The sequence below is a fragment of the Blennius ocellaris genome, assembly GCF_963422515.1.
Source record: "Blennius ocellaris genome assembly, chromosome: 6".
Classification (NCBI taxonomy): domain Eukaryota; kingdom Metazoa; phylum Chordata; class Actinopteri; order Blenniiformes; family Blenniidae; genus Blennius; species Blennius ocellaris.
Window position 1 is genome coordinate 24,348,778 of NC_137655.1, and position 21,381 is coordinate 24,370,158.

The 21,381-nt window shown below is 43.4% G+C and overlaps 2 protein-coding genes across 2 annotated transcripts in view; both read left to right on the forward strand.

Moving 5' to 3' along the window:
- mgat4a (alpha-1,3-mannosyl-glycoprotein 4-beta-N-acetylglucosaminyltransferase A) overlaps positions 1-18,734 on the forward strand; it is a 35,388-nt gene extending 16,654 nt beyond the window's left edge. Inside the window, exons 4-16 of the mRNA XM_080497670.1 lie at positions 7,786-7,919; positions 8,040-8,086; positions 8,212-8,325; positions 9,334-9,409; positions 10,817-10,931; positions 11,821-11,951; positions 12,034-12,141; positions 12,216-12,290; positions 12,980-13,098; positions 14,393-14,471; positions 14,667-14,727; positions 15,121-15,233; positions 16,387-18,734. Coding sequence (XP_080353796.1) covers positions 7,786-7,919; positions 8,040-8,086; positions 8,212-8,325; positions 9,334-9,409; positions 10,817-10,931; positions 11,821-11,951; positions 12,034-12,141; positions 12,216-12,290; positions 12,980-13,098; positions 14,393-14,471; positions 14,667-14,727; positions 15,121-15,233; positions 16,387-16,413 — 1,199 coding nt within the window. The 3' untranslated portion in view covers positions 16,414-18,734. The remainder of the gene's footprint in view (positions 1-7,785; positions 7,920-8,039; positions 8,087-8,211; positions 8,326-9,333; positions 9,410-10,816; positions 10,932-11,820; positions 11,952-12,033; positions 12,142-12,215; positions 12,291-12,979; positions 13,099-14,392; positions 14,472-14,666; positions 14,728-15,120; positions 15,234-16,386) is intronic.
- A 242-nt stretch (positions 18,735-18,976) lies between these two features.
- coa5 (cytochrome C oxidase assembly factor 5) lies at positions 18,977-20,515 on the forward strand. The gene is made up of 3 exons (XM_080497745.1): positions 18,977-19,159; positions 20,017-20,100; positions 20,302-20,515. The coding sequence occupies exons 1-3, from the start codon at positions 19,058-19,060 to the stop codon at positions 20,341-20,343; spliced, it is 228 nt and encodes a 75-aa protein (XP_080353871.1). The 5' UTR covers positions 18,977-19,057; the 3' UTR covers positions 20,344-20,515.
- The last annotated feature ends 866 nt before the right edge of the window (positions 20,516-21,381 follow it).

Consider the following 21,381-nt stretch of genomic DNA (forward strand, 5'->3'; position numbering starts at 1 on the left):
GTTGGTGATGAGCTCACAACTAGTATCCCCTCAGGGCTCAATGTTGCAACAGAACCGCTGAGGGTGATTACAGGTTATCCATTGTTCACTTCATAAAATAGTTTTTTGTCGTCTTCGTTTTCTGAATTTCATTGTGATTTTCAGTGTGTGTCAGAAGTCAGTGACGCCGTTTGCTTTTTTTTTTTCTTCTCCTTTAAATATTACTCAAAGAAAGCTTTCACTGGGAGCGTGGTCTGATCCCATCACATGAAATGTTTTCTACTTTTATGGTGCGCTCATTCTACTGGTAACCTTCAGAATTAGTACTTCATCAACGTTTTGTAAACAATGTCCGTTTACACAGAAGCCACATAAACGCCGAAAATGATGTTGTCACGCGAGGTCACGAGTTGGTCCTGTTGTTTGTTTTTGTATTGAAACCACACTCACTGGCAAGAGAGCAACACGCTATAAACATTTACAATGGCAAGAAGAGATGATCGTATTGACAGACGACAAAGTTGAATTGCTATTACTGTGACGCTCAACTGTAAAACCACCAGGTCCAGGAGAACATGGACTGAAGTCAGGACTCTAGAGGCCCACATGATTATCATTGTTCATCTACTTGCACATGTGCAGAAGAAATATTGACTCCCGCCGTGGTGATGTGTAATGGCCGAGAAGTTTCGATTTTGTTCCGTTTATATGGAGACTGAGCACTTTTGAAAGGTTGTGTATCTCTGAGCACTGCTGTCATGTAAACAGACGCTCAAAATGCAACAAAGCCTTTCGGGATTACACTCACCTGTCACACTGGATTTGTGGTCATGTTATGGTTCAAACTTTCTTTTTTTTCTTGTTTTTTGTACTTCACGTCTCTAGAAATCGTTCTAACCTTTGTAGTTGCAAACGGCAAAGAAGCCAAACCCACAAGTAGAATAAAACCAGAAGACAGTTCAAAGCAAACAAGTCCGGTCATTAAAGGTAACGGTAAATACTCAACTCACTATGTAAGCTTTAAACTCCCTGAAAGTCCTCTGACTCTAGCAAATAGTCAGCAGTTCACAAGAAGGCACAGTCTCGATGGCGCCTGAGGAGCCAGCAGACAAAATGCTCCGAGCCACCTGTGAACACATGAGAGAAACACAACAAACACTCGCAGTGCAACTTTTCTCACAATGTTCAGTTCAACATCAGCCAGCGACTCACAAAGCTCTTCTGGCTTGAGGTCCCCATTCATATGGATTATTCCACTCCAGTTTCACTCTTTTCTATTCACTCCCCCTTTTAGCAACCTTTTTTTTGACTTTTTAAAATTGTGCTCCTTTTACCCTTTGAGCAGCACCATATAGCATGTGACCCCTCCTGTATCAAGTTCTCTTTAAGAGGATTACTTATCTGGCTTCTCAGTGAGAGAGGTGGAGTGCATTGGGGGCCGTTGGGGAGTTGAGTTGAGGGTCTGAACAGCTCAAATGGTGTCTCCACATTCCTGATGACAATAACCAAGCGGAAGAGCAGAGGCTCGGACAGACTTCAGGAAAGGGAGTAGGAAAGTAGGAAGCAAACTTTTTCTTTATTTTTTTTAATCCTTGGCTTATATACTGTTTGACCTCATTTGAGGTCAGTGATCTCTAAAAGCAGAGCAAGTACCAAAGTGGAAAAACTGCCCAATTCAACACAACAAGTACATCATTTACAGAAACGAGGTACACACCGGGCACTGCAGCTGGGAGAAGTACTTTTGGTATAGACCAGGGGTCGGCAGCCTTCAGCACTCAAAGAGCCGTTCTGTTCTGTTCTGTTCTGTTCTGTTCTGTTCTGTTCTGTTCTGTTCTGTTCTGTTCTGTTCTGTTCTGTTCTGTTCTGTTCTGCCCCGCCCCGCCCCGTCTCGTCTCGTCTCGTCTCGTCTCGCCCCGTCCCGTCTCGTCCCGTCCCGCCCCATCCTGCCCCACCCCGCCCCGTCCCGTCTCGCCCTGTCCCACCCCGCCCCGTCCCGTCTCGCCCCGCCCCGCCCCGTCCCGTCCCGCCCCGTCCCGTCCCGCCCCGTCTCGTCTCGTCCCGTCCCGCCCCGCCCCGCCCCGTCCCGTCTCGCCCTGTCCCACCCCGCCCCGTCTCGCCCCGTCCCACCCCGCCTCGCCCCGTCCTGCCCTGCCCCGTCCCGTCCCGCCCCGCCCCGCCCCGCCCCGCCCACACTGAAAATAACACACTGGAGCCAAAAAAATCCTTTTGACATATGAATGAGGATTACACTCCATATTTCCAGTTTTACCTCTATGCTATGTGTAAAAGCACTCTCATGACCATCCACTGGGAAATAGCCCATTCTGTGACCGCTTCACTCACTTTAATTTCTTTGATAAAACTTTTGGCTCAAATATAATTATCCCTTCATTAAAGGAAAATGACATATAGTAAGGAGAGACAGAGAGCCACGTGTGAGTGGTGTAGCATTCAATATCATTTCCTTGTTGTGTAAATCCTGATTATTCTATGTTAAGTCCATAATTCCACAGTCTGTAATAGTGAGTGAGAAAAAGTGAAAAACTGTGATCAGTGTCGTTCCTCCCTCCACCGCAGTTTAGCGACCCCTGGTATAGACTATCCTATAGACGGGGACCATCTCAAACATTTTATATTATTCTACCACTGAATGCTGATATGTCATGTTTTTCATTGAAATTCTTTTAATAAAAATATGAATGCCACAACTTTTGGTGACGAGCTGAATGTGAAAACGCTCCGTTCTCCTTTGGCCAATGTGCCGTGCGTTTCTTGTCCCGTCACTCCTCGGCTGTTGTCAGGCCTTCCAGCGTCATAACAAATATTTGTTAGCAAAAAGAGTATGAAGCTTTGTGTAAGAATTGAGAGTGATATTGCAGAGCTTGCTTCCTCGTGCTGTCTTGCTGACTCCAGTTTACACTGCTGTCTCAGTTCACTGCAAAGCACAGCGAAGCTGGATCTATTGCTGCTGGGATGCAGTTGTTGATCTGTGCTGTTGAGGGGGGGCACAGAGACCACACCACGCAAGCTTTTTGCTTTTTGGCTGACCGCCGGCACCACGTGGCATCGACGACAGGCCTCTGGCAGCTCTTGCCTCAAGGGACCAGCAGTGTCACTGGAGTATTGTTAGATTGGTTTTTGATGTCGTCATAGCTGAGTTAAAATAGGCAAAAGTCTCATTGTTGGATCAGGAAGTCTAGAGGGCCTTTATGTATTGAGTGAGACCCAACTGAAAGCCCTTTTATACATTATTAGAAGCCATGATTAGTGTTATTGTAAACGCTGGCATGCTTGTCCCCCAAACACACATATATAGCCTTTAGCAAGTCATCTGCCAGCCACGTGTGCCCTGTTCCATAGACTCTTCTTTGTTTGTTGCCAAGCAACATCCCTTAATACACGGGCATTTGTTTAAACCGGCTAGCTATTTAACATGTCACAAGATACACTGGATGACTTTCCTTTATTTGGGAATGCCTTTACAGCAGCTTCTGTTAGCGCGAACTCCTCTCTTTGTGTGAGCAGAGCACAAACAGTCATGTGTCTCCTCAGATGCACATGGTCCAAGTCATTTCCTCTCTCTGCATTGAGAAACAAAACGGGCATCACTTGCAGGCATTAAGCCTAACCCAGCCCACAGGTCCCACTGCTATATTGAAGACATCCAAACACAACAGTGACAACAAGTAGGATGATGTCTTTCCAGTGGCAAGAGCCGGTGGATATGCTTGTGTTCATTCTGTGCATTGACAGACAAGTATTTCTATCTCAGGATCCAATGTATCATGTTGTGTCTTTTTGGGGGGGGGGGAAAGAAAAATTGTAAACTGATGGTAATGCAAAGCATGCAAAAAATGACATATGTTGTCTCTTTCTCATTTGTGTACGTATAACGTGTCCTGCCGTGGGGGTCATTGCTTGTTAACAGACCATTCAATTTCAGTGCGTGACAAACAAACCTGTGAAACACAGCTGACGAGAGAGTCAGTCTGAGTGTCATGAGTTGTGATGCCAGTCGATTAATCAACACTCTCTAATCAAAAGATCTATTCTGGAACACTTTTCTCTCCACTGGAAACTCTTTGGGCTCTCTCCTACTCACACATGCAAATGAACACGACATTGAATCACTTCTCGCTCTGCACAATGCATCAGCGTTCAAACTGTTTCCCATCACATAGCTTATCTGTGCTGTGTATTTCAAAAAGGCACAACTGTCTGTTCGCAATGGATCTTGAACTGGACAAAATGCTACAACAGGTTTGGCTGCTACGTTGCTGCAATGCAACACTGAAGGGAACAAATAGGACAGGGCTGTATTTTCCAGCTGCAAGCATCAACACATGCACCGTCGACATTGCAGAGTTTTACTGGGAAAGACTGTGTGATGCTTTTCATCTATGAACATTTGTATGCACAGCACTCAAAAGGCCTGATGCCCACATGTTGTTAATATTAGAATAATAATCAGGTTTGCTCTCTCCCCCTGTTGAGAATGTTGGTGTTTTAATGCATGTGTGTCAAATGTTTGGCAGCTATTGATTTTAGTCCAGTGAAGCTGGTGATGCTGATGGTGCTTTTTTGTTGTTGTTGTTGTTTTTAAAGGGTATTGCAAATGTTACTAACCCTAACCCTATTTAAACTAAACTAAACTCAAGTTAACTGCATCTGCAAACATATTGACGGACTTGCTAAACATAGAGGCCATCCCACAAAATGTGAGAGTGGATAAACAGTTTAAAATGTTGCGACATATTTGCTAAAACGGTCTTTGTGTACGGGCATGTATTTGTTGAGCTTATGCATATTTACATTTAGACTTGCCGTTGTGTTTTCAATTTGCTGACACTTTGGTGCGGGAAGGAGAGCTGTCTTCTTGGTTTGGTTAGATGTTTCTGCTCCACATAGTTGTTTGGTTTTCAGTCATTTGACAACCATAAATGAAAAAAAAAGACGTAATGAAGTAGAATACAAAATTGGTTTAAAAAAAAAAAAAAAAAAAAAGATGAGTACTAATGAAAGCTTCAGGTAAAACTAACTATTTAAAACATCCACTGGTGTCAAATATTCTCATATTTTGACATACTGTTTTGTATTTTCTTGACTTATCACATAGATAATGAGGGAAATGTGTGCTGTGTGTATATTGAATTGTCCTATCACTGTGTCATCACAATGATATGAAGGACATCACCTCGTATTTCTCCCAATAGGTTTTCAATGAGATAATAAACACATTTACATTCAAGGTTGAAGTAGAGACAGAAGAAACTCAACATCTACTTACTGGTTTGTTCTGTCACTTCTTCATGATGTGACAGAAGTGGACAAGAACACAGATTGTTTTCCAGTTAGTTTTTTGTTTTGCCCTGAAAGATAAAAAGGGTTGCGGAGACGTGGGGAGGGGCAGCGCCGGAGTCCGTCCTGCTCCAGCTGTACTTGCATGTATTATCACTCTTCCACTGCCTGCCATCCTCTCTATTTCTGTCACTCTCCCATTTCTTTTTTTTCCTTCCTCCCACTCTCCCCTTTCATCCTCGACCTACTTTGCTGGCGGTGGTGGGGGTGGTGGTGGGGGTGGGGGTGGTGGGTGTCGCCACTACATGGAGCTCAGTGAGGAACACAAAAGCAGAACTGGGACAGATTTGCCACGCTGCACAGATCACTCTGGAGGATTGCACCCTTTATCAAATTCACTGTGTTGTTCACTCATCCTGCATCTCAAGTTTTTGTGCCTTCACCCCCCCCCCCTCCCCAGCTCTATCGCCATGTTGAGCACTCCTGCCTCCATTCTTCCCCAACCAGCACCACAGCTCTTTAGAAACCTCTGACACACGACCTTGTTTCCCTTCTCTTTATGTGCTGAAGAAGTGCACAACTGTCTGCAGGTTGCCTCTACAGGAAGCATCTAGAGGGCAAGTACACTACATAATGTGTACAGAAACGGAAAGCTGCACATTAAAAAAACAAAACAAGCATGCAGGCTAATGGGCAATTTCATGCTGCTGTCTTCACTTATTTTCATTAGCAGGAAAACGTGAAAAAAAAGCAGCAGCGGGATGGACTTGTTCACCCTCACATTTAGTGTCACACTGGTGTGTGCTCAGTTAACTTGCTGCTTGCTCATTTTCTCAGTATCCATCTCTTGAGAAAGGGATCGCTGTCTTTCCAAGTAAAAAAAAAATGTGTGCAGCATTTTCTGTGTTTTCCCAGTTTAATGTAGTTTTCTACCCATGATTAAAAAAAAGAAGCTATATAGTCGCTCTGATTATATGTCCGCAGTAAAGAGATTACATAGGTCTTTTTGTGGTGCTGAACATCATTATAAGAGGACATTTTCTCACATCATCATGAGAGCTTCCTCTTCTTGACTTTTCTTTGTTTGAAGACAAAAATGTACATATGGTTGAATCTCTATGCTGAGATGATAACTAGCAAACCTCACTGATAAATATAATTTATTTATTTTTTAAATTCGGAAATGTAAATGTTTTAAAAAATTTGGTTCAACTCTTGTATTTTGTTCTTTTGATTAAGAAAGAAACAAGTAATCTGCATTAGAAATTAGAGATTAAAATGGCTGACAGTTTTCTTATTAGATCTTAGATTTTGGGTGATAGTGTCACCAAATGAATCCAAACTAATTTCTTAAAATAGCCACATGTGCAGCAACAAATGCACGGTAGTGACGCAACATAGTCATTGTTACCCGTCCATTGATAAGTTGGTTGTAGAAACGATTGTACTGTGACAACATCTTGGAACAGTTTGGAATGGAGAAGATGAAATGTCCAGACAAGAGTCTTAATCTCCCCATGAAACACTTATCAGGACTGGGTGTGTCGGATGTGTGTGCACACAGCCCGCCATGTGGGCTGACCTGTGACCTGAGCCACCAGATGCAGTCCTGCCGCAGTGTGTGAGCAGATTGGTGGGGGGGGGGGGGAGGAGGAGGAGGAGGAGGAGGAGGAGGAGGAGGAGGAGGAGATTTGGGAAATGGATGGGTGAAACCCACAAACTAGTGTTTGCTGCTCATCCCTCAAACACACGTGCTTTACTAATATGGCTTTGTTTAAAAGGGAAATGAACTGGATTTTTTCATGGTATAAGATTTATTTTCACAACAAGACAGTTTTTCTTACTTTATGTGCAGTTTAGTAACAGTTGTGCTTGAATTCTACAACATTAGTTTTCTTATCTCGTACACTTTATACATTACAGAAGGATTTTTATCGATGTTGTTTTACAATAGAGTTGAATATACTTTATTAATCCCAGAGGAATATTGTATAAATTAGGGGAAAATGGATACGAACTCAAACCTCTGTCCTCTGTTTTGTTTCCTCCATCCTGTTGACTTTCGCCAGTTTGGCTTCTGTTTGTTTTGGCCAGATTTAGAAGCGCTTCGCAGATCCAAGGATAAAGAATGGTGCTGGATACGTGCCATCTATTACAAATGCACTTTATCCATGTCTAAAGTCCAACCCTTGTCATGTTTATTTGGTGATTAATTGACTGTTTCAGTAATGAGAATGGTTCTCCACTTAGATTGAACCCACAGTCAGTTTGTGTTGTTTGAAGATGTCAAGATATTTTTCTTCAAAAGCATGAAACTCCCTCCATCAGTCATCCGCCCCACTGCCATCTGTCACTTTGGGCATCAGTCTCTGTTCATGTGGACTTCAGCTGTCCAACCGCAAACATTATTTGATTTAGGACCCACTTGATTAACCCCCCCACCCCCGTATCTTCTGAAGCTTCCAGTTTCCCACCTCACACTTTGACTTTCCTACTTTCCTACAGTTACCATGGTGATGGGAATCCCCACAGTGAAGCGGAAGGTGAAGTCTTATCTGTCAGAGACGCTCCGTTCGCTAATAGACAAGCTGTCACCAGAGGAGAAGCTTGACTGTGTTATTATAGTCTTTGTTGGGGAGGTGAGATCTCACAGTTCTACACGATGAGTCATCCAGTGGCATGAAGTCTGTGTGCATTAAATCAAAACATCCTGCTTAATGGTCTGAATGTCTAACGTCTTCCTGGTACAATTCCTGCAGACTGACCTTGACTACGTTCACAGTGTAGTCGCTGGCCTGGAAAAAGAGTGAGTACACCTCCTTGACTCCTGACAGAAATGCAAAGAAATTGGCCAGACCAACTATTTTTGTCACATATTGACTTTGTCCATGATTTGTTTTTTTTTTTTGTTTTTTTTTTTACTACCCACAGGTTTTCCACAGAGCTGAATTCAGGCTTGCTGGAGGTGATTTCCCCTCCAGCCACCTATTACCCTGATCTCACCAACCTCAAGGAGACTTTTGGAGACTCCAAAGAAAGAGTCAGGTCAGGACAACCGTGACAGTTCTGTGTGCGCTGGCACCTTATTGCAAAAAGACGTGGCAAAAATAGTTCATGGAATTTATGGAGGAAACCATCTTCGACGCGAATAAAACACAAGAAAGCTGTGAGTGGGATTGCAGGAAAGCTAGGAGGATGAGTCAGGGGGAAAGTGGGAGGGAGAGAGTAAGCGAGAGCTTTTAGGTAGACTGCCTGGGTACTTAGTATTCCACCGGCATTTCTCAAAGTCGGATCAAGGTCGTCCACAGCAGCACCGTCTATCTCTGTGATTCTCTGTGGCGCTCGCTGCCATTATCCTTTGCACTTATCTTGTCTTTATGGTCAGACTCACAACTGGCTTCATTAAAAATCTGTTTATAGTGCAGTCTGTGGCCACACTTATGAAGTCATACAATACTTTGAATATGCTCTCATGTAATAGCCATCAGACAAAGAGTACTCTGTGTCATGTTAGTGAGTCTTGCTGCTTCTGTTAGCAGTTTGTCTTCAATATTGTTACTGCGGTGCTGTGGTGTAGACACTTGTTCTCTCTCTGCACATGTATTTAACTCCATGATATTTAAAACAAGACAAAAAAAACAGACTTTCTGTATCCCTACACTTAACCACTTGGCTAAATTTAAGTGCATTCACGCACTTTTTTTTGAATCATATCTTCATGTGTGTGCATGACAGAGCATTCACAGTCAGAGGTATATTTTTCTGCGCCACCTCCTCCACAAGAACACCTGCAGCGCTTGTTGAGCAGCCGTCACACAGAACTCCACGTCATTTGGCTCAAACGACGAGTGTGACAGCTTTGGCTCATAAATGATTCAAAGGGAGTCTGCTGTTGCGTGTATACCTGGGAGGACAGTTCTGCTTTTTGCATGTGAAGCAGTGTGCCTGACATTCCTTTCACAGACGGCGCACAGTACCTGAGAAAGCCTCGGAGCGCAGGCAGACGGCCTCAGTTCTTTTATTGGTGCACATTTTCGTTGCTCTTCTGTTCAGATGGCGTACGAAGCAGAACCTGGACTATTCCTTCCTCATGATGTACGCTGTGAGCAAAGGAGTTTATTATGTTCAGGTACGTAGTTCATTAAACAAACTCCACGACTTCGCTCAGGGGCGTACACAATAATATCTACAAATTCAAAGCAGTCCTGAAGCGCTTTGCATCGTCAGCCACATTCACCCATTCATACACCCACATTCACACACCAATGGAGGCGGCCGCCATGCACGGCGTCTAATCCTTCCATCGGGAGATCAGTTACAGATCAATTTAACCTTGAATCCTAAAAGGACTACAACTGTAAATGTTTCTACTTTTCCATGCAAACAAGCATGAAATCAATATGAAAAAATTATTGAATACCCTTTTAGAAGTCCTAAAAAAACCAACGTTGTTTTCTGTTTCTGATGTTTGCCTCCTGGTAAAAAAACAACAAGAAAACAACCTTTTTGTCTATTTGTGGCTCCTGCATTCTCTCAGTATTTGACTCAACTAGATGTTTTTGTAGGCTGTCCAAACCTGCAGAGAGATGTTGGCAAAAGCCTGACGCTTCTCAAGAAACACAAATTCCACAGCCTTTTTGCCCAACGTCCCCAGCAGACACCTGGGGACGTTGGGCAAAAAACTCCAGCTCAGTGATTGGAAAGAGTCTGGACTCTGTGGGGAATGGTGGCAGGGGGCCTCAGCCTATAATACACAACACTCAGCAGCCTCTCCACCACATCCTGAGTGGACAAAGGAGCAGCTGCAGTGAGCGACTCATCTCAATGTGCTGTCGGACTCAGACATTCAGATCAATTGTGCTCAGTGCATTTCGACAATTTGACAACCGAGGCATCAGTGTGTGCAATAGTATATTTGTTCCAGAATACATAAATGATGGATGCCATTGGATACACAATTGAAGGTCAGAAGGGTTCTTGAAGCATGTAGTTCGAGAATGCTGTAAAACATAAAGAAAAATCCTTCCGGTTTTAAATCCCAGAATGCATCATGCCGATGAGGCTGGGATGAATACCGGTTCGTTCCTGGTTCCCGTTGCAGCTGAGCTCTGTTGATGCTTCTTCACACAATGTGACGGGCTGCTTCTTGGAAACCTGTGTTGGTTTTGTTGTGGGCATGTTACTTTTTGTTTTGATCGTGGACGGAGCCAGATTCACTTGTTGGTCTAATCCCCCGAGAATTCCTCAAATCTTATCTGTTGTCGTTGCTAAACTGGGAAAGCAATTGTCTTTGTCAATGTGTTGTTAATCTTTGGTCTTTCTGTCTCATTCTTTGTGTGCCGTGTGTCCACTCCCACCTGGAGGGAAGAGGTACCGTCTCGCTGTAGTGTCATCTAGTTTAGTGGAGCCTCAGCTCCAGTTGTCCTTGTGTGACTATAGAGGAGTGACGCCCCCTCTGCTTCCCACTCTCTCCACCAACCCAAAAGAGGATCCTCCCACCTGACATTTCTATTTTCCTTTGCATGCCTTCCTTCAGCTGGAAGACGACATCGTGGCCAAGCCCAACTACTTTGCCACCATGAAGAACTTTGCCCTGCAGCTCTCGTCCGAGGACTGGATGATCCTGGAGTTCTCTCAGCTGGGCTTCATTGGTACGATCATTACCCACCTGATCCATACTGAGCATCTACTGGTCGCTCTGTCAAACCAAGCAACATCTGCACACTCGGCTGATTGCCAAGGCAAACAACTGCTATTCTGACTCCACGGATTTTTAAATCCACTCGTCGGCACATTCACATCGACCGGTTCATTTTCGACATTTGTCACACACAATCAAATGCAGGATGGTTCCTTTCAGAGGGACAGGATAGATGTAAATGATATTGATTGGCATGGAAATCAGGTCATCGCAATTGGGTGGGAAAAGCAGGTCCGCATCACTACAGGATGATCAAGAGGCTAGTTTTAGTACAAGTAAACCAGATATAGTGTTTTTGTGTAGTGTCACAACTTAACATGAAGTGGCAGGAATTTTAAATATGTCCAATGTTCTGCTGTTGGAAACATAAACAAGCATACTGAGAGTGAAGCAGAGCCCCTTTTTAGGACTATTTATTGGTCGTATTTATAAAAGAAATGTCTAAATGTACAGAACAGCAGGATTATAGGAAAACACTTGGATTTATTCTGATAAGGTGCAACATGTACTGCATGCAGGAATGTTATGACAGCTTTGAGACTACATTTGTCTTTTTTTTCTTTTCAAATTGATTTCCTTGACTTTCCTCTCCATATTGAAAGTGGGCGGTACATGTATCCATGAGAATCGGTGCCCTTTCATGACCGTAGGCTGACAGGACGCACAACAAGACACCATTTGTTACTGGCAGTTGGTTGCATTTAATTTATATACAGTGAGGCAACAAGCCCCCGAAGCCCTTTTCCCTTTTTAATCATCTTGTTGCACATAATGGTTTGCTAATGAGCATCTCAGGAGGATCAATGAACATCTGCAAATATCCCCCTCCTCTCCTGCAGGAAAAATGTTCCAGGCTCCAGACTTGAACCTCATTGTCGAGTTCATTTTCATGTTCTACAAAGAAAAGCCCATCGACTGGCTGCTCGACCACATTCTCTGGGTCAAAGTGTGCAATCCTGAGAAAGACGCGGTAAGCAGTGGCTGTGTGAATGAGATGAACAGTAGGCGAGGAGGGCGCGTCCTCATTCTTCTGCTCTTTGTTCCTTCTTCAGAAACACTGTGAGCGGCAGAAGTCCAGCCTCCGTGTGCGCTTCAGGCCGTCGCTGTTTCAACACGTGGGGCTGCATTCATCTCTTGCTGGAAAGATTCAGAAACTCACAGTGAGTGTGGACTCTGACAGCGGTTGAGGTAACATCCTGTATAGAAACACCCGTTTCCCTTCTGCTTGCTGTAGGACAAGGACTTCTTGAAGCCGCTGCTTCACAAGATACACGTTAACCCTCCAGCTGAAGTCTCCACTTCAATGAAGGTATATCTCCCATTCCCCCCATCATCCCATCGTACTGTCACAGACACTGTCTCCGTTTGACCCCAGCTGCACTATTGGACTGTGACCTCATGCGCTATGACATGATATCAACTTGTACATGTGCAGACTGCACCACTGAAACGGTGACGGCCACTAGAACGTTCAGTTCTCATGAATAATATTGCCTTTCTCTATGCAGGTCGCCTGTAAATCTGTAATGTAAGGTTTTGTTTCCCAGTGGAAGATATTGCCTCAAATCGTGCAACGCGCAACTGTTTCCAGTCTCCGTTCATACTTTTCACCTTTGCTTCAAACTCATCATTGTGCAAATTGCACGTGTAGAAGCCCTGACTTAAAAGAATGAGATCTGTGTCCTTCCACTCGCAAATTGAATCTGTTTGGAAGCATTAAAACGTGTTCTACTACTTGTAGAGTAACTCGCACACACATTTCCAAATGTGCAATTGGTCAAACACACCAGAGTAAGTCATTTGTAATTTGTCCAGGTGTTGAAATTCAGAAGAAATCTTTTTGGCTTTTCTCTTTTTTGATTTGAACCTTTTGCATACAGAGAAAATATACTTGAAGACAAGCAGTGACAAACGCTGGTGAATTAAATGAGACAAAACATCCATTTTTAAACTAGGTTGTGAAAACTCCAGGAAGCAAACGTGTTTTGCGTCATACAGGTGTATCAGGGTCACACGCTGGAGAAGACTTACCTGGGAGAAGACTTCTTCTGGGCCATCACTCCTACTGCCGGAGACTACGTCCTCTTCAAATTCGACAGGCCTGTGAGCATAGAGAGGCAAGTGACATTTAGCCTGTTTAGATTGTACACATTCTAACCACAGCTCTTGGATCAATTCCATCTGGGAAAACAAAGAGAAACTTCCAGCAACCAGCCAATAAACATTACAATGGGGCCAAGTGGCAATTCTTCCCTCCAACCATCTCCATTCAGTCTGGGGCTGCAGAATCCAAATGACAATGAAATCCATTTTTATTGTCGACTTTTTGCCTTTTTTTAACGCATGTATGAAGCTTCTGCACAATACTGTACATTTAAAATGCTCTCATTTGTATGTACATGCATAAAACCTCTTTCCTCTTCTTGCCCTGCTGTCCTTCACTGGTTCAGGTTTAAGCTTCAGTGAGTGCGTGCCTGCACACGTGCATGTGTGTGCACGACTCCGGGGATTAGGGTGAGCTAATGAGAGTGCTCTAAATTAAGCATTCACAGGCTTGCTTCCGACTCTCTGCGGAGCTGGAGTCGGAAGGGAGCAAGACGGTGAATATAAAAGAAGCTGATAGCCAGGCCAACCGCTTACAGCAGAGCGAACATCCATCTTAATATTCGATTATGTGGAAATCTGGTGATTGTGTGAAGACGAAGTGAGAACGGTGTGAGACGCAGTCGCTCACTTGTGGGGTAGCAGATTAGATGGGAAGGAGGCCAAATGGCGTTCAAGTGCATTTTCCTCTCTTCTTTTGAGTGACATCAGCTCCTTTGACTCTGCTGTGCTGACTAGATGTCGTCACATCTGCAGTTGGAAAAGAAAGACGGGATTCTTGATGATCTGTCTCTTTCCATAGCAGGCATCTTCCCTCTGACTCGTACTCACTAGCTTTTTAACATTTAATACAAGTAAATGAATGCAACGATAGCGTTAAAGGAAACTTTCTTTCTGATAAATGGGACGGTTATATTTATTTCTTTGATTCTTGCAGGTTTCTTTTCCACAAGAATTTCATATTCTACATTACACTCGTGTTTTGTGCGTTCACATCACCCTCCAGTTGCTTCAAAATGTGCCGAGGTTCTTGGGCTCTAGCTGCATGAAAAGAAAGAAAACGCTAGAATTGATCATGTTCAGATGCTGCAGCTTCGGCTGAAATACGAGATGTGAGGAACAGCAGCGTTGCAACCAAATGTATCCCGCTGCTATTCAAGCCCAAGGAACACAAAAATGGTTGTATATATTTTTGCAATCCCAAAAAGAGTTTGTGGACTGAAGTGAAAGTTGCTGACTGCCAGAGCAGCCTGGAGACGCCGCTCCATGGCCCAAATGGTTCTACTGAATGCTTGGTCTGATTGGCAGGTTCCTGTTTCGCAGTGGTAACCAGGAACACCCCGGGGACAAGATCGAGAACACCACAGTGGAGATATTGCCTGTCTCGGTAGGATCAACACACACCTATCATCTCTCTGTGGCGTGATGACATGGAGTGGTTGCTCTATTGATTATTGACAGGAATGTGAGTGTGACAGGGGTGATGCAGTGTGACATTGTGACCCACACCTTCCCCGTCGCAATGATTTGATAACATTTATAACCGAAGAAATGATTGGAGCTTTTGGTATGACGTCTTTAGGAAAGTGGACTGCAGACCAAAGAGAAGTACAAGCGAACAGAAGATCGCTTTTATAGGATTGGTAAGTGCATTTTACTGTCTGCTTAAAATGGTTTCTCACTCCTTCTTTTTTAATCCTTCAACTCAAACTTTCACTTCTTGATTTTGCTTCATTGTTTCTTTTTGATTCCACTGTTGAATAAGACAAATTAATCTAAATAAACAATACGCTGTACTGGTTAAGTAAATTGTTCTAAGCGACCGTTCCACATTATGTTGATTTCTCCCTCACTTTATTACCTAGTTAAATTGTGTGTGTGTGTGTGTGTGTGTGTGTGTGTGTGTGTGTGTGTGTGTGTGTGTGTGTGTGTGTGTGTGTGTGTGTGTGTGTGTGTGTGTGTGTGTGTGTGTGTGTGTGTGTGTGTGTGTGTGTGTGTGTGTGTGTGTGTGTGTGTGTGTGTGTGTGTGTGTGTAGGCCATTTTGAGAAGGGTGTGGCAGAGGGGGCCGTGGACCCTTCCTTTAACCCTGCTGTGGCCCTGCGGCTCTCCGTCCTCAAAGACTCGGCGGTCTGGGCCATCCTCAGTGAAGTAAGACATCACACTTCCAGCCCTTATTGACAAGTGATCAGCCCCATGGGTTAGGGTTAGAATCATACTGATTATCTCTATTGAGGCATGTCTCTGACTGCAAGTGAACATTTCATCCTTAAAGTTTGTTTATTAGAAACGGAGATCAGAGCATCTCCAAACCTGCATGTTCTTCTGGGGAATGTCCTTGGACTGCATTGAGGTGTGAAGGGGATCCAAGGCAGGAAGGAACTGGTGACCGCCAAATATCAGTCATCAACTCCGGTCCTGGAGGGCCCAGGGTCCTGGAGGGCCCAGGGTCCTGGAGGGCCACGGTCCTGGAGGGCCCAGGGTCCTGGAGTGGCTGGTTATCAAGCTTTGTGCAAAGCGTCATCATGAGAGCTCAGGTGTGTGGAGCAGGAAAACATGTCAAACATGTAGGACTCTTGAAGACAGAGGGAAACATGTCAATCATGCAGGACTCTTGAAGACGGAGGGAAACATGTCAATCATGCAGGACTCTTGAAGACGGAGGGAAACATGTCAATCATGCAGGACTCTTGAAGACGGAGGGAAACGTGTCAAACATGCAGGACTCTTGAAGACGGAGGGAAACATGTCAAACGTGCAGGACTCTTGAAGACGGAGGGAAACATGTCAATCGTGCAGGACTCTTGAAGACGGAGGGAAACATGTCAAACGTGCAGGACTCTTGAAGACGGAGGGAAACATGTCAAACGTGCAGGACTCTTGAAGACGGAGGGAAACATGTCAAACATGCAGGACTCTTGAAGACGGAGGGAAACATGTCAAACATGTAGGACTCTTGAAGACGGAGGGAAACATGTCAAACATGCAGGACTCTTGAAGACGGAGGGAAACATGTCAATCATGCAGGACTCTTGAAGACGGAGGGAAACATGTCAATCATGCAGGACTCTTGAAGACGGAGTTGCACACCTCTGATGTGGATCAATCACAAGCTCCTGGAGCTCAAAATGCCGGTTCTGATTGACACACAGTGCATCACGGTCTGTTGTCTGTAGTGCAGCCAAACACACCTATTGGATTGTTATAATATAATATTATAATAATGTTGTATCAATGAATGGCTGTCAATACACCTCTTGTTTTCATTCACTAACACGTGTGGCGCTTTCCTCTGACTTTGCAGATCCATATAAAGAGGATAACTGGCTGAGTGTTCTGGAGGGAGGACGGGATTCATGGGGGACCAAAATCTCCAAGACTGCTTCCGCCGGCCTCTGGCACCAAGCAACCAGCAGAGAGTCATTAGAGCCACGAGAGTCGCTCTTTTGAGCTCGTCTAAGGAACGCCAACTCTCTGTCTCCACTCGCCATTATATCTCCTGTTCTTTTTGCCTCTCAGTGATGGTTTACCCCCTTCTTTCTGCAAGTCCTCCTCCCCCTTGTGCTCATTGATTTGTGAGAATGTGCATACTACTGTTGGAAGAACAGCGGAGAGTGTGAGGACGTCTGTTCCAAGCTCTGGCTCTCAGTGACTGTTGTTCAGCAGCTTCCAATACAATCACAAATGTTCCTGGAGAAATGCGGTTGAATTATCACATCTGGGGAGAACCAGTCACCTGGCCACTGGCGTCGACGCTGCCAAATCTTTGTTACTCAATGCTGCCACCTTTGGGTAAGCTGGGGTATTGCACTGCTACTAGCGCCTCAGCAAAGCCCATGATGATCAAGAATGTTGTCATCACTAATGGCCAGTTGCCCTCTGTTCTCGGAAGAGATGAAGGAGCGCTCGATCAACACCAGCCCCGACAAAATGTCGTCCTCGCCCTTTGAGAATTGCTGGTCACATTCAGATTCTCCACTTTGTCCTGAGGCACAAACTCAGGATCACAAATCCTGCCTGGAGCCGGCTGGCGACGACTCCGACCATAGATTGGCCAGTATGGGTGGTAAACACCTTCATCCCTCGAGACAATAAGTCCCATGACACCATCTCTCTCTCTCTCTCTCTCTCTCTCTCTCTCTCTCTCTCTCGTCTGACAGGCTGTGTGACTTCAGTGTCCATTTCTAGAAAACCAATCGGACATTGCCTCGGCGCCATTATCCTGAAGGAGTATATTGTTATATAGATATATTATTACAGTTACAAGTGACGATCTATGAAGGTGACTTAATTTATTTGAAATGAATCTTTAATTTGTACAAGAGGTAAAATATATTTTTTATTCTATTGAAAGATGTTTATGATAGTTCAGAGTATGTTTTTGTGTACTTCTGTTTTTTTTTTCTTCTTCCAAATTGATTTGTCCTTTTTTCTTTTTCTAAATTTCATTTGTTTTTAACAGCTACTTGCAAAGCTAGTTTGCTTCATTCAGTCTGGAAAAGTTTTTTTAAGAAGGAAAACAATCTTTTTTTCCACTGTTAAACTTGATGTAGGGAAGTTGTGAATTGTTTCTGGTGGGGGAGCTTTGGGTCAAAATGGGGAAAAATGTGCCTTATATCCTTGTTCCTTAAAGTTGTCCCGGAAACATTGTTTCTGTATTTTCCCTCATTTCTCACCAACATATGAATCGCTGGACGTAGAAGTATTTTTTTGAAGTGACACACACACAATCCCATTTGTGGTTTGAAGAGAGAAAGTTGTAATTGGAAGTGAAGGGGTTGTAAAATTATTTCGATATGCACTGCTTTTTCCATTGCCATTGGGGGGGGGGGGGGTTAGCTGCAATCGCATTGTATTTGTTTTCCCAAATTCTTAATTTTGCAAGTTTTCTCCAAATCCAATTTACAATTCATTCCGTCCATCCTGTGTGGACGTGCCATGACTACTGATCACTGCAGAGTGCGCCTCTGATTGTATGAGTTTATGCATTTTAGATGTCTATAAAATGCATTGAACATCTATTCCTGTCGCTTGTTTCTCTTAATAGTATTTGTTTAAAAAAAAAAAAAAACATTCTGTTCAACATGGTGCATCAGCTTTCAGTGGAAGCTCTCATTTTACATTTTAGTGATGTATTCTAAGGGAAGTGCCTTTTAGTGGAGGTGATGTGAATTGTTTTTGTTTTTCTGATTGTGCCCATGCATGATGATTATTTGTAATTTATAAACGATGCATTTTTCTTTCTCTGTCCAAGCAGGCTCCTCCACTCTGATCAAATCCTGTACGCTACAGCTGTAATGGACAAAACCACAGTGTTTCACTCGCTGTCAAATTAATTTAAATGGGAAACTTAAGCTGGCCACTTAAACTGTGTTGATTTAAAAGGGGAAAGATAAATTCTTCCACGTGACCAGGAATGGCTAATGCCCCTTTCTTGCACCCTCCTACAAACAAACGGAATGCATTAAAATGGCATGAAATAGTTAGTGATGTGGGAAGTTTGGCAGAATAGACTGGCATGTGCACTTGTTACTCCACACCATCATTTCATGTGCCTTCATTGTGTACATGTGGATACCTGACTGGAGATGTTGGCATCATTTTCATAGACATCTTTTGAAATAAATGAGAAAGGCTGTTTTGAAGCCATGACCATTTTTGTGTTTGAGATTTTGTTCTCCTCATGTCATCTCTGGGGGGGGGGGCATCTCCGATTCAACAGACTGAAACCAGAGTGACTCCACATCAAACTTTGCAAATATAACATGAAAAATTAGCTAAAGCAGACACTGTATAGTTTTACAAAATAAGTTGTTTCCTTATACGGATGTGCGCAAAGAAAACTACAATTCCCAGGATGCACCGCGCAGCGTCAAGCACTTCCGATGGCGGCCTCCGCTCTCATAACAACAGATGTCACCGCTGTCAACGAGCCGCTTCTCGCACTGGAATTAAGTTGACTTGAAGCTCAAACAATGCCGAAATACTACGAGGACAAGGAAGAAGATACTAGAGCCTGCGCCGGTATCAGGGAAGACTTTAAGGCATGTCTCCTTCAGCACGACTGCGTTGTCAAGGTACGTTAGCATAACCTGGCGAGCTGGTGTTTCAGATTCACTGGTTTCCCTGTTAACTAGTAACTGTCTCGAGCATCCCTTGTTGCTGCAAATAACGGCTTATGTTAAAGCTTCATTGTAAATTCAGTTAATCGACGTTCACGAGGACGGCTCCACATTTCGGTCGGGTTTTTCTCATCTCGTTCTGCCGGTACGAGCAGGAACAGGAGACGCTTCAGGAAGTCGGTCACCAGTCAACAGGGAAGCCAGTCAATCCGAAACACCGTCTAACCTGGTTTACGTCAAAGCCAGTGTTCCAACTCCTCACAAACGTTATAGGTTGGACGATTAGATGTGGTTCTGTGGTTCCACGGGAGAAGCTAAGATTTAGCAGAGCAAAGCCAAAACACAGATTAATTCAAAGGCACCATCAATGTTGAAAAGTATTTTGAGCTTTTAGATAAGCCCAAGTCTTAATCTGGTCTTCTGATTATTTCTTCCACCAATGATGAACATTTTCACATATATCCACATATCGTTTATCCTGCAGTCTTTGTGGAGTTGCACTCATTGTGGCAGGACTGGGAAATACTTGTATTCATTCATGTTTTGATTATATTATTGAAATAGTTAGGACTGGACGACATTAGTCATAAGTATTGCAATTGTGATATGATTTGTAGAAAAAAAAAAGTGACATATAGAACATGAATGTACATTGCATAGAAACACCATTTCTGGTGGTTCAGTCTGCCTTCTATGATCCCTGTGGTGACTAATGATATAACATAAATGTGTGATGTATCATGGAGCCATGGATCTATAGTTGAAGTTTCGAGAGGAACAGCTCTGTGACCTCTGTTTCCTGAACTCCTCAGGAGGGGAAGATGCCCAGTGAGTGTTTGAAGGAAGGCCACTGCAAAGCCCTGCAGACGTCGTTCTTTGAATGCAAGAGATCAATGGTAAGGCTGAGGTGACTCCGACTGGCCACAGATGACAAACAACTGATGCGTTATTTAACTGAGTTAAAAGAACAGAGTATCTTATTTCTTCCTGATTTGTGCCAGAAAATCATGTTCCAAATGCACTTGGCCACAGACCAGTGAGAACTGGACTCGTGTAGCGCTGTAAAGACCGACGCTGCTTCTGTCCTCTTTCTGCAGCTGGACACCAGGTCGAGGTTCAGAGGACGAAAAGGAAATTAAAGGATCCAGTGTGTCGAGTCAGTGGCAAGTCATATAAAGTGTGATGGAACATTTTACGCCGACATGAAGCAGAATTACCAACGACTCATCAAATCCCAGGACTTTGGTGTGGTTTGAAAAAATGTGTTCCTGTGTATGAATCTGTGTGTGTTGATAGAATTAATAAATAATGAGCCCCAAAGGTTTAACGTGTTTACAGTGCTTTCCTGAAAACATAAAAAATCTGCTTTTCAATTCTTTACACTCACTGACCACAACATTAAATACCTCTCCAGGTTTAATGAACTTAAAACACTGAGATTTAGTTCCAGAAGCACGACAACAGTTTGAGCAAACTGCTGACGTAAACAATCCTCCGTTGACTTAATATTCACGTGGCGACGCCAAACAAGCCGAACCCGGGACGGATCCATGTTGTTCACTTCAAACTGAATCCCCCAACATGAAGGGACTTTTTATATTGTGTTGCTAATGTTTTTATATTGTGTTGTTAATGTTGGTGCTGCTGTTTTTATATTGTGTTGCTAATGTTTTTATATTGTGTTGCTAATGTTGGTGCTGCTGTTTTTATATTGTGTTGCTAATGTTTTTATATTGTGTTGTTAATGTTTTTATATTGTGTTGCTAATGTTGGTGCTAATGTTTTTATATTGTGTTGCTAATGTTGGTGCTGCTGTTTTTATATTGTGTTGCTAATGTTTTTACAGTGTGTTGCTAATGTTTTTATAGTGTGTTGCTAATGTTTTTGTATTGTGTTGCTAATGTTTTTATATTGTGTTGTTAATGTTGGTGCTGCTGTTTTTATATTGTGTTGCTAATGTTTTTACAGTGTGTTGCTAATGTTTTTATAGTGTGTTGCTAATGTTTTTGTAGTGTGTTGCTAATGTTTTTATATTGTGTTGTTAATGTTGGTGCTGCTGTTTTTATTTGTGTTGCTAATGTTTTTATATTGTGTTGCTAATGTTGGTGCCAATGTTTTTATATTGTGTTGCTAATGTTTTTATATTGTGTTGCTACTGTGAGAAGCGTATGTAAAAC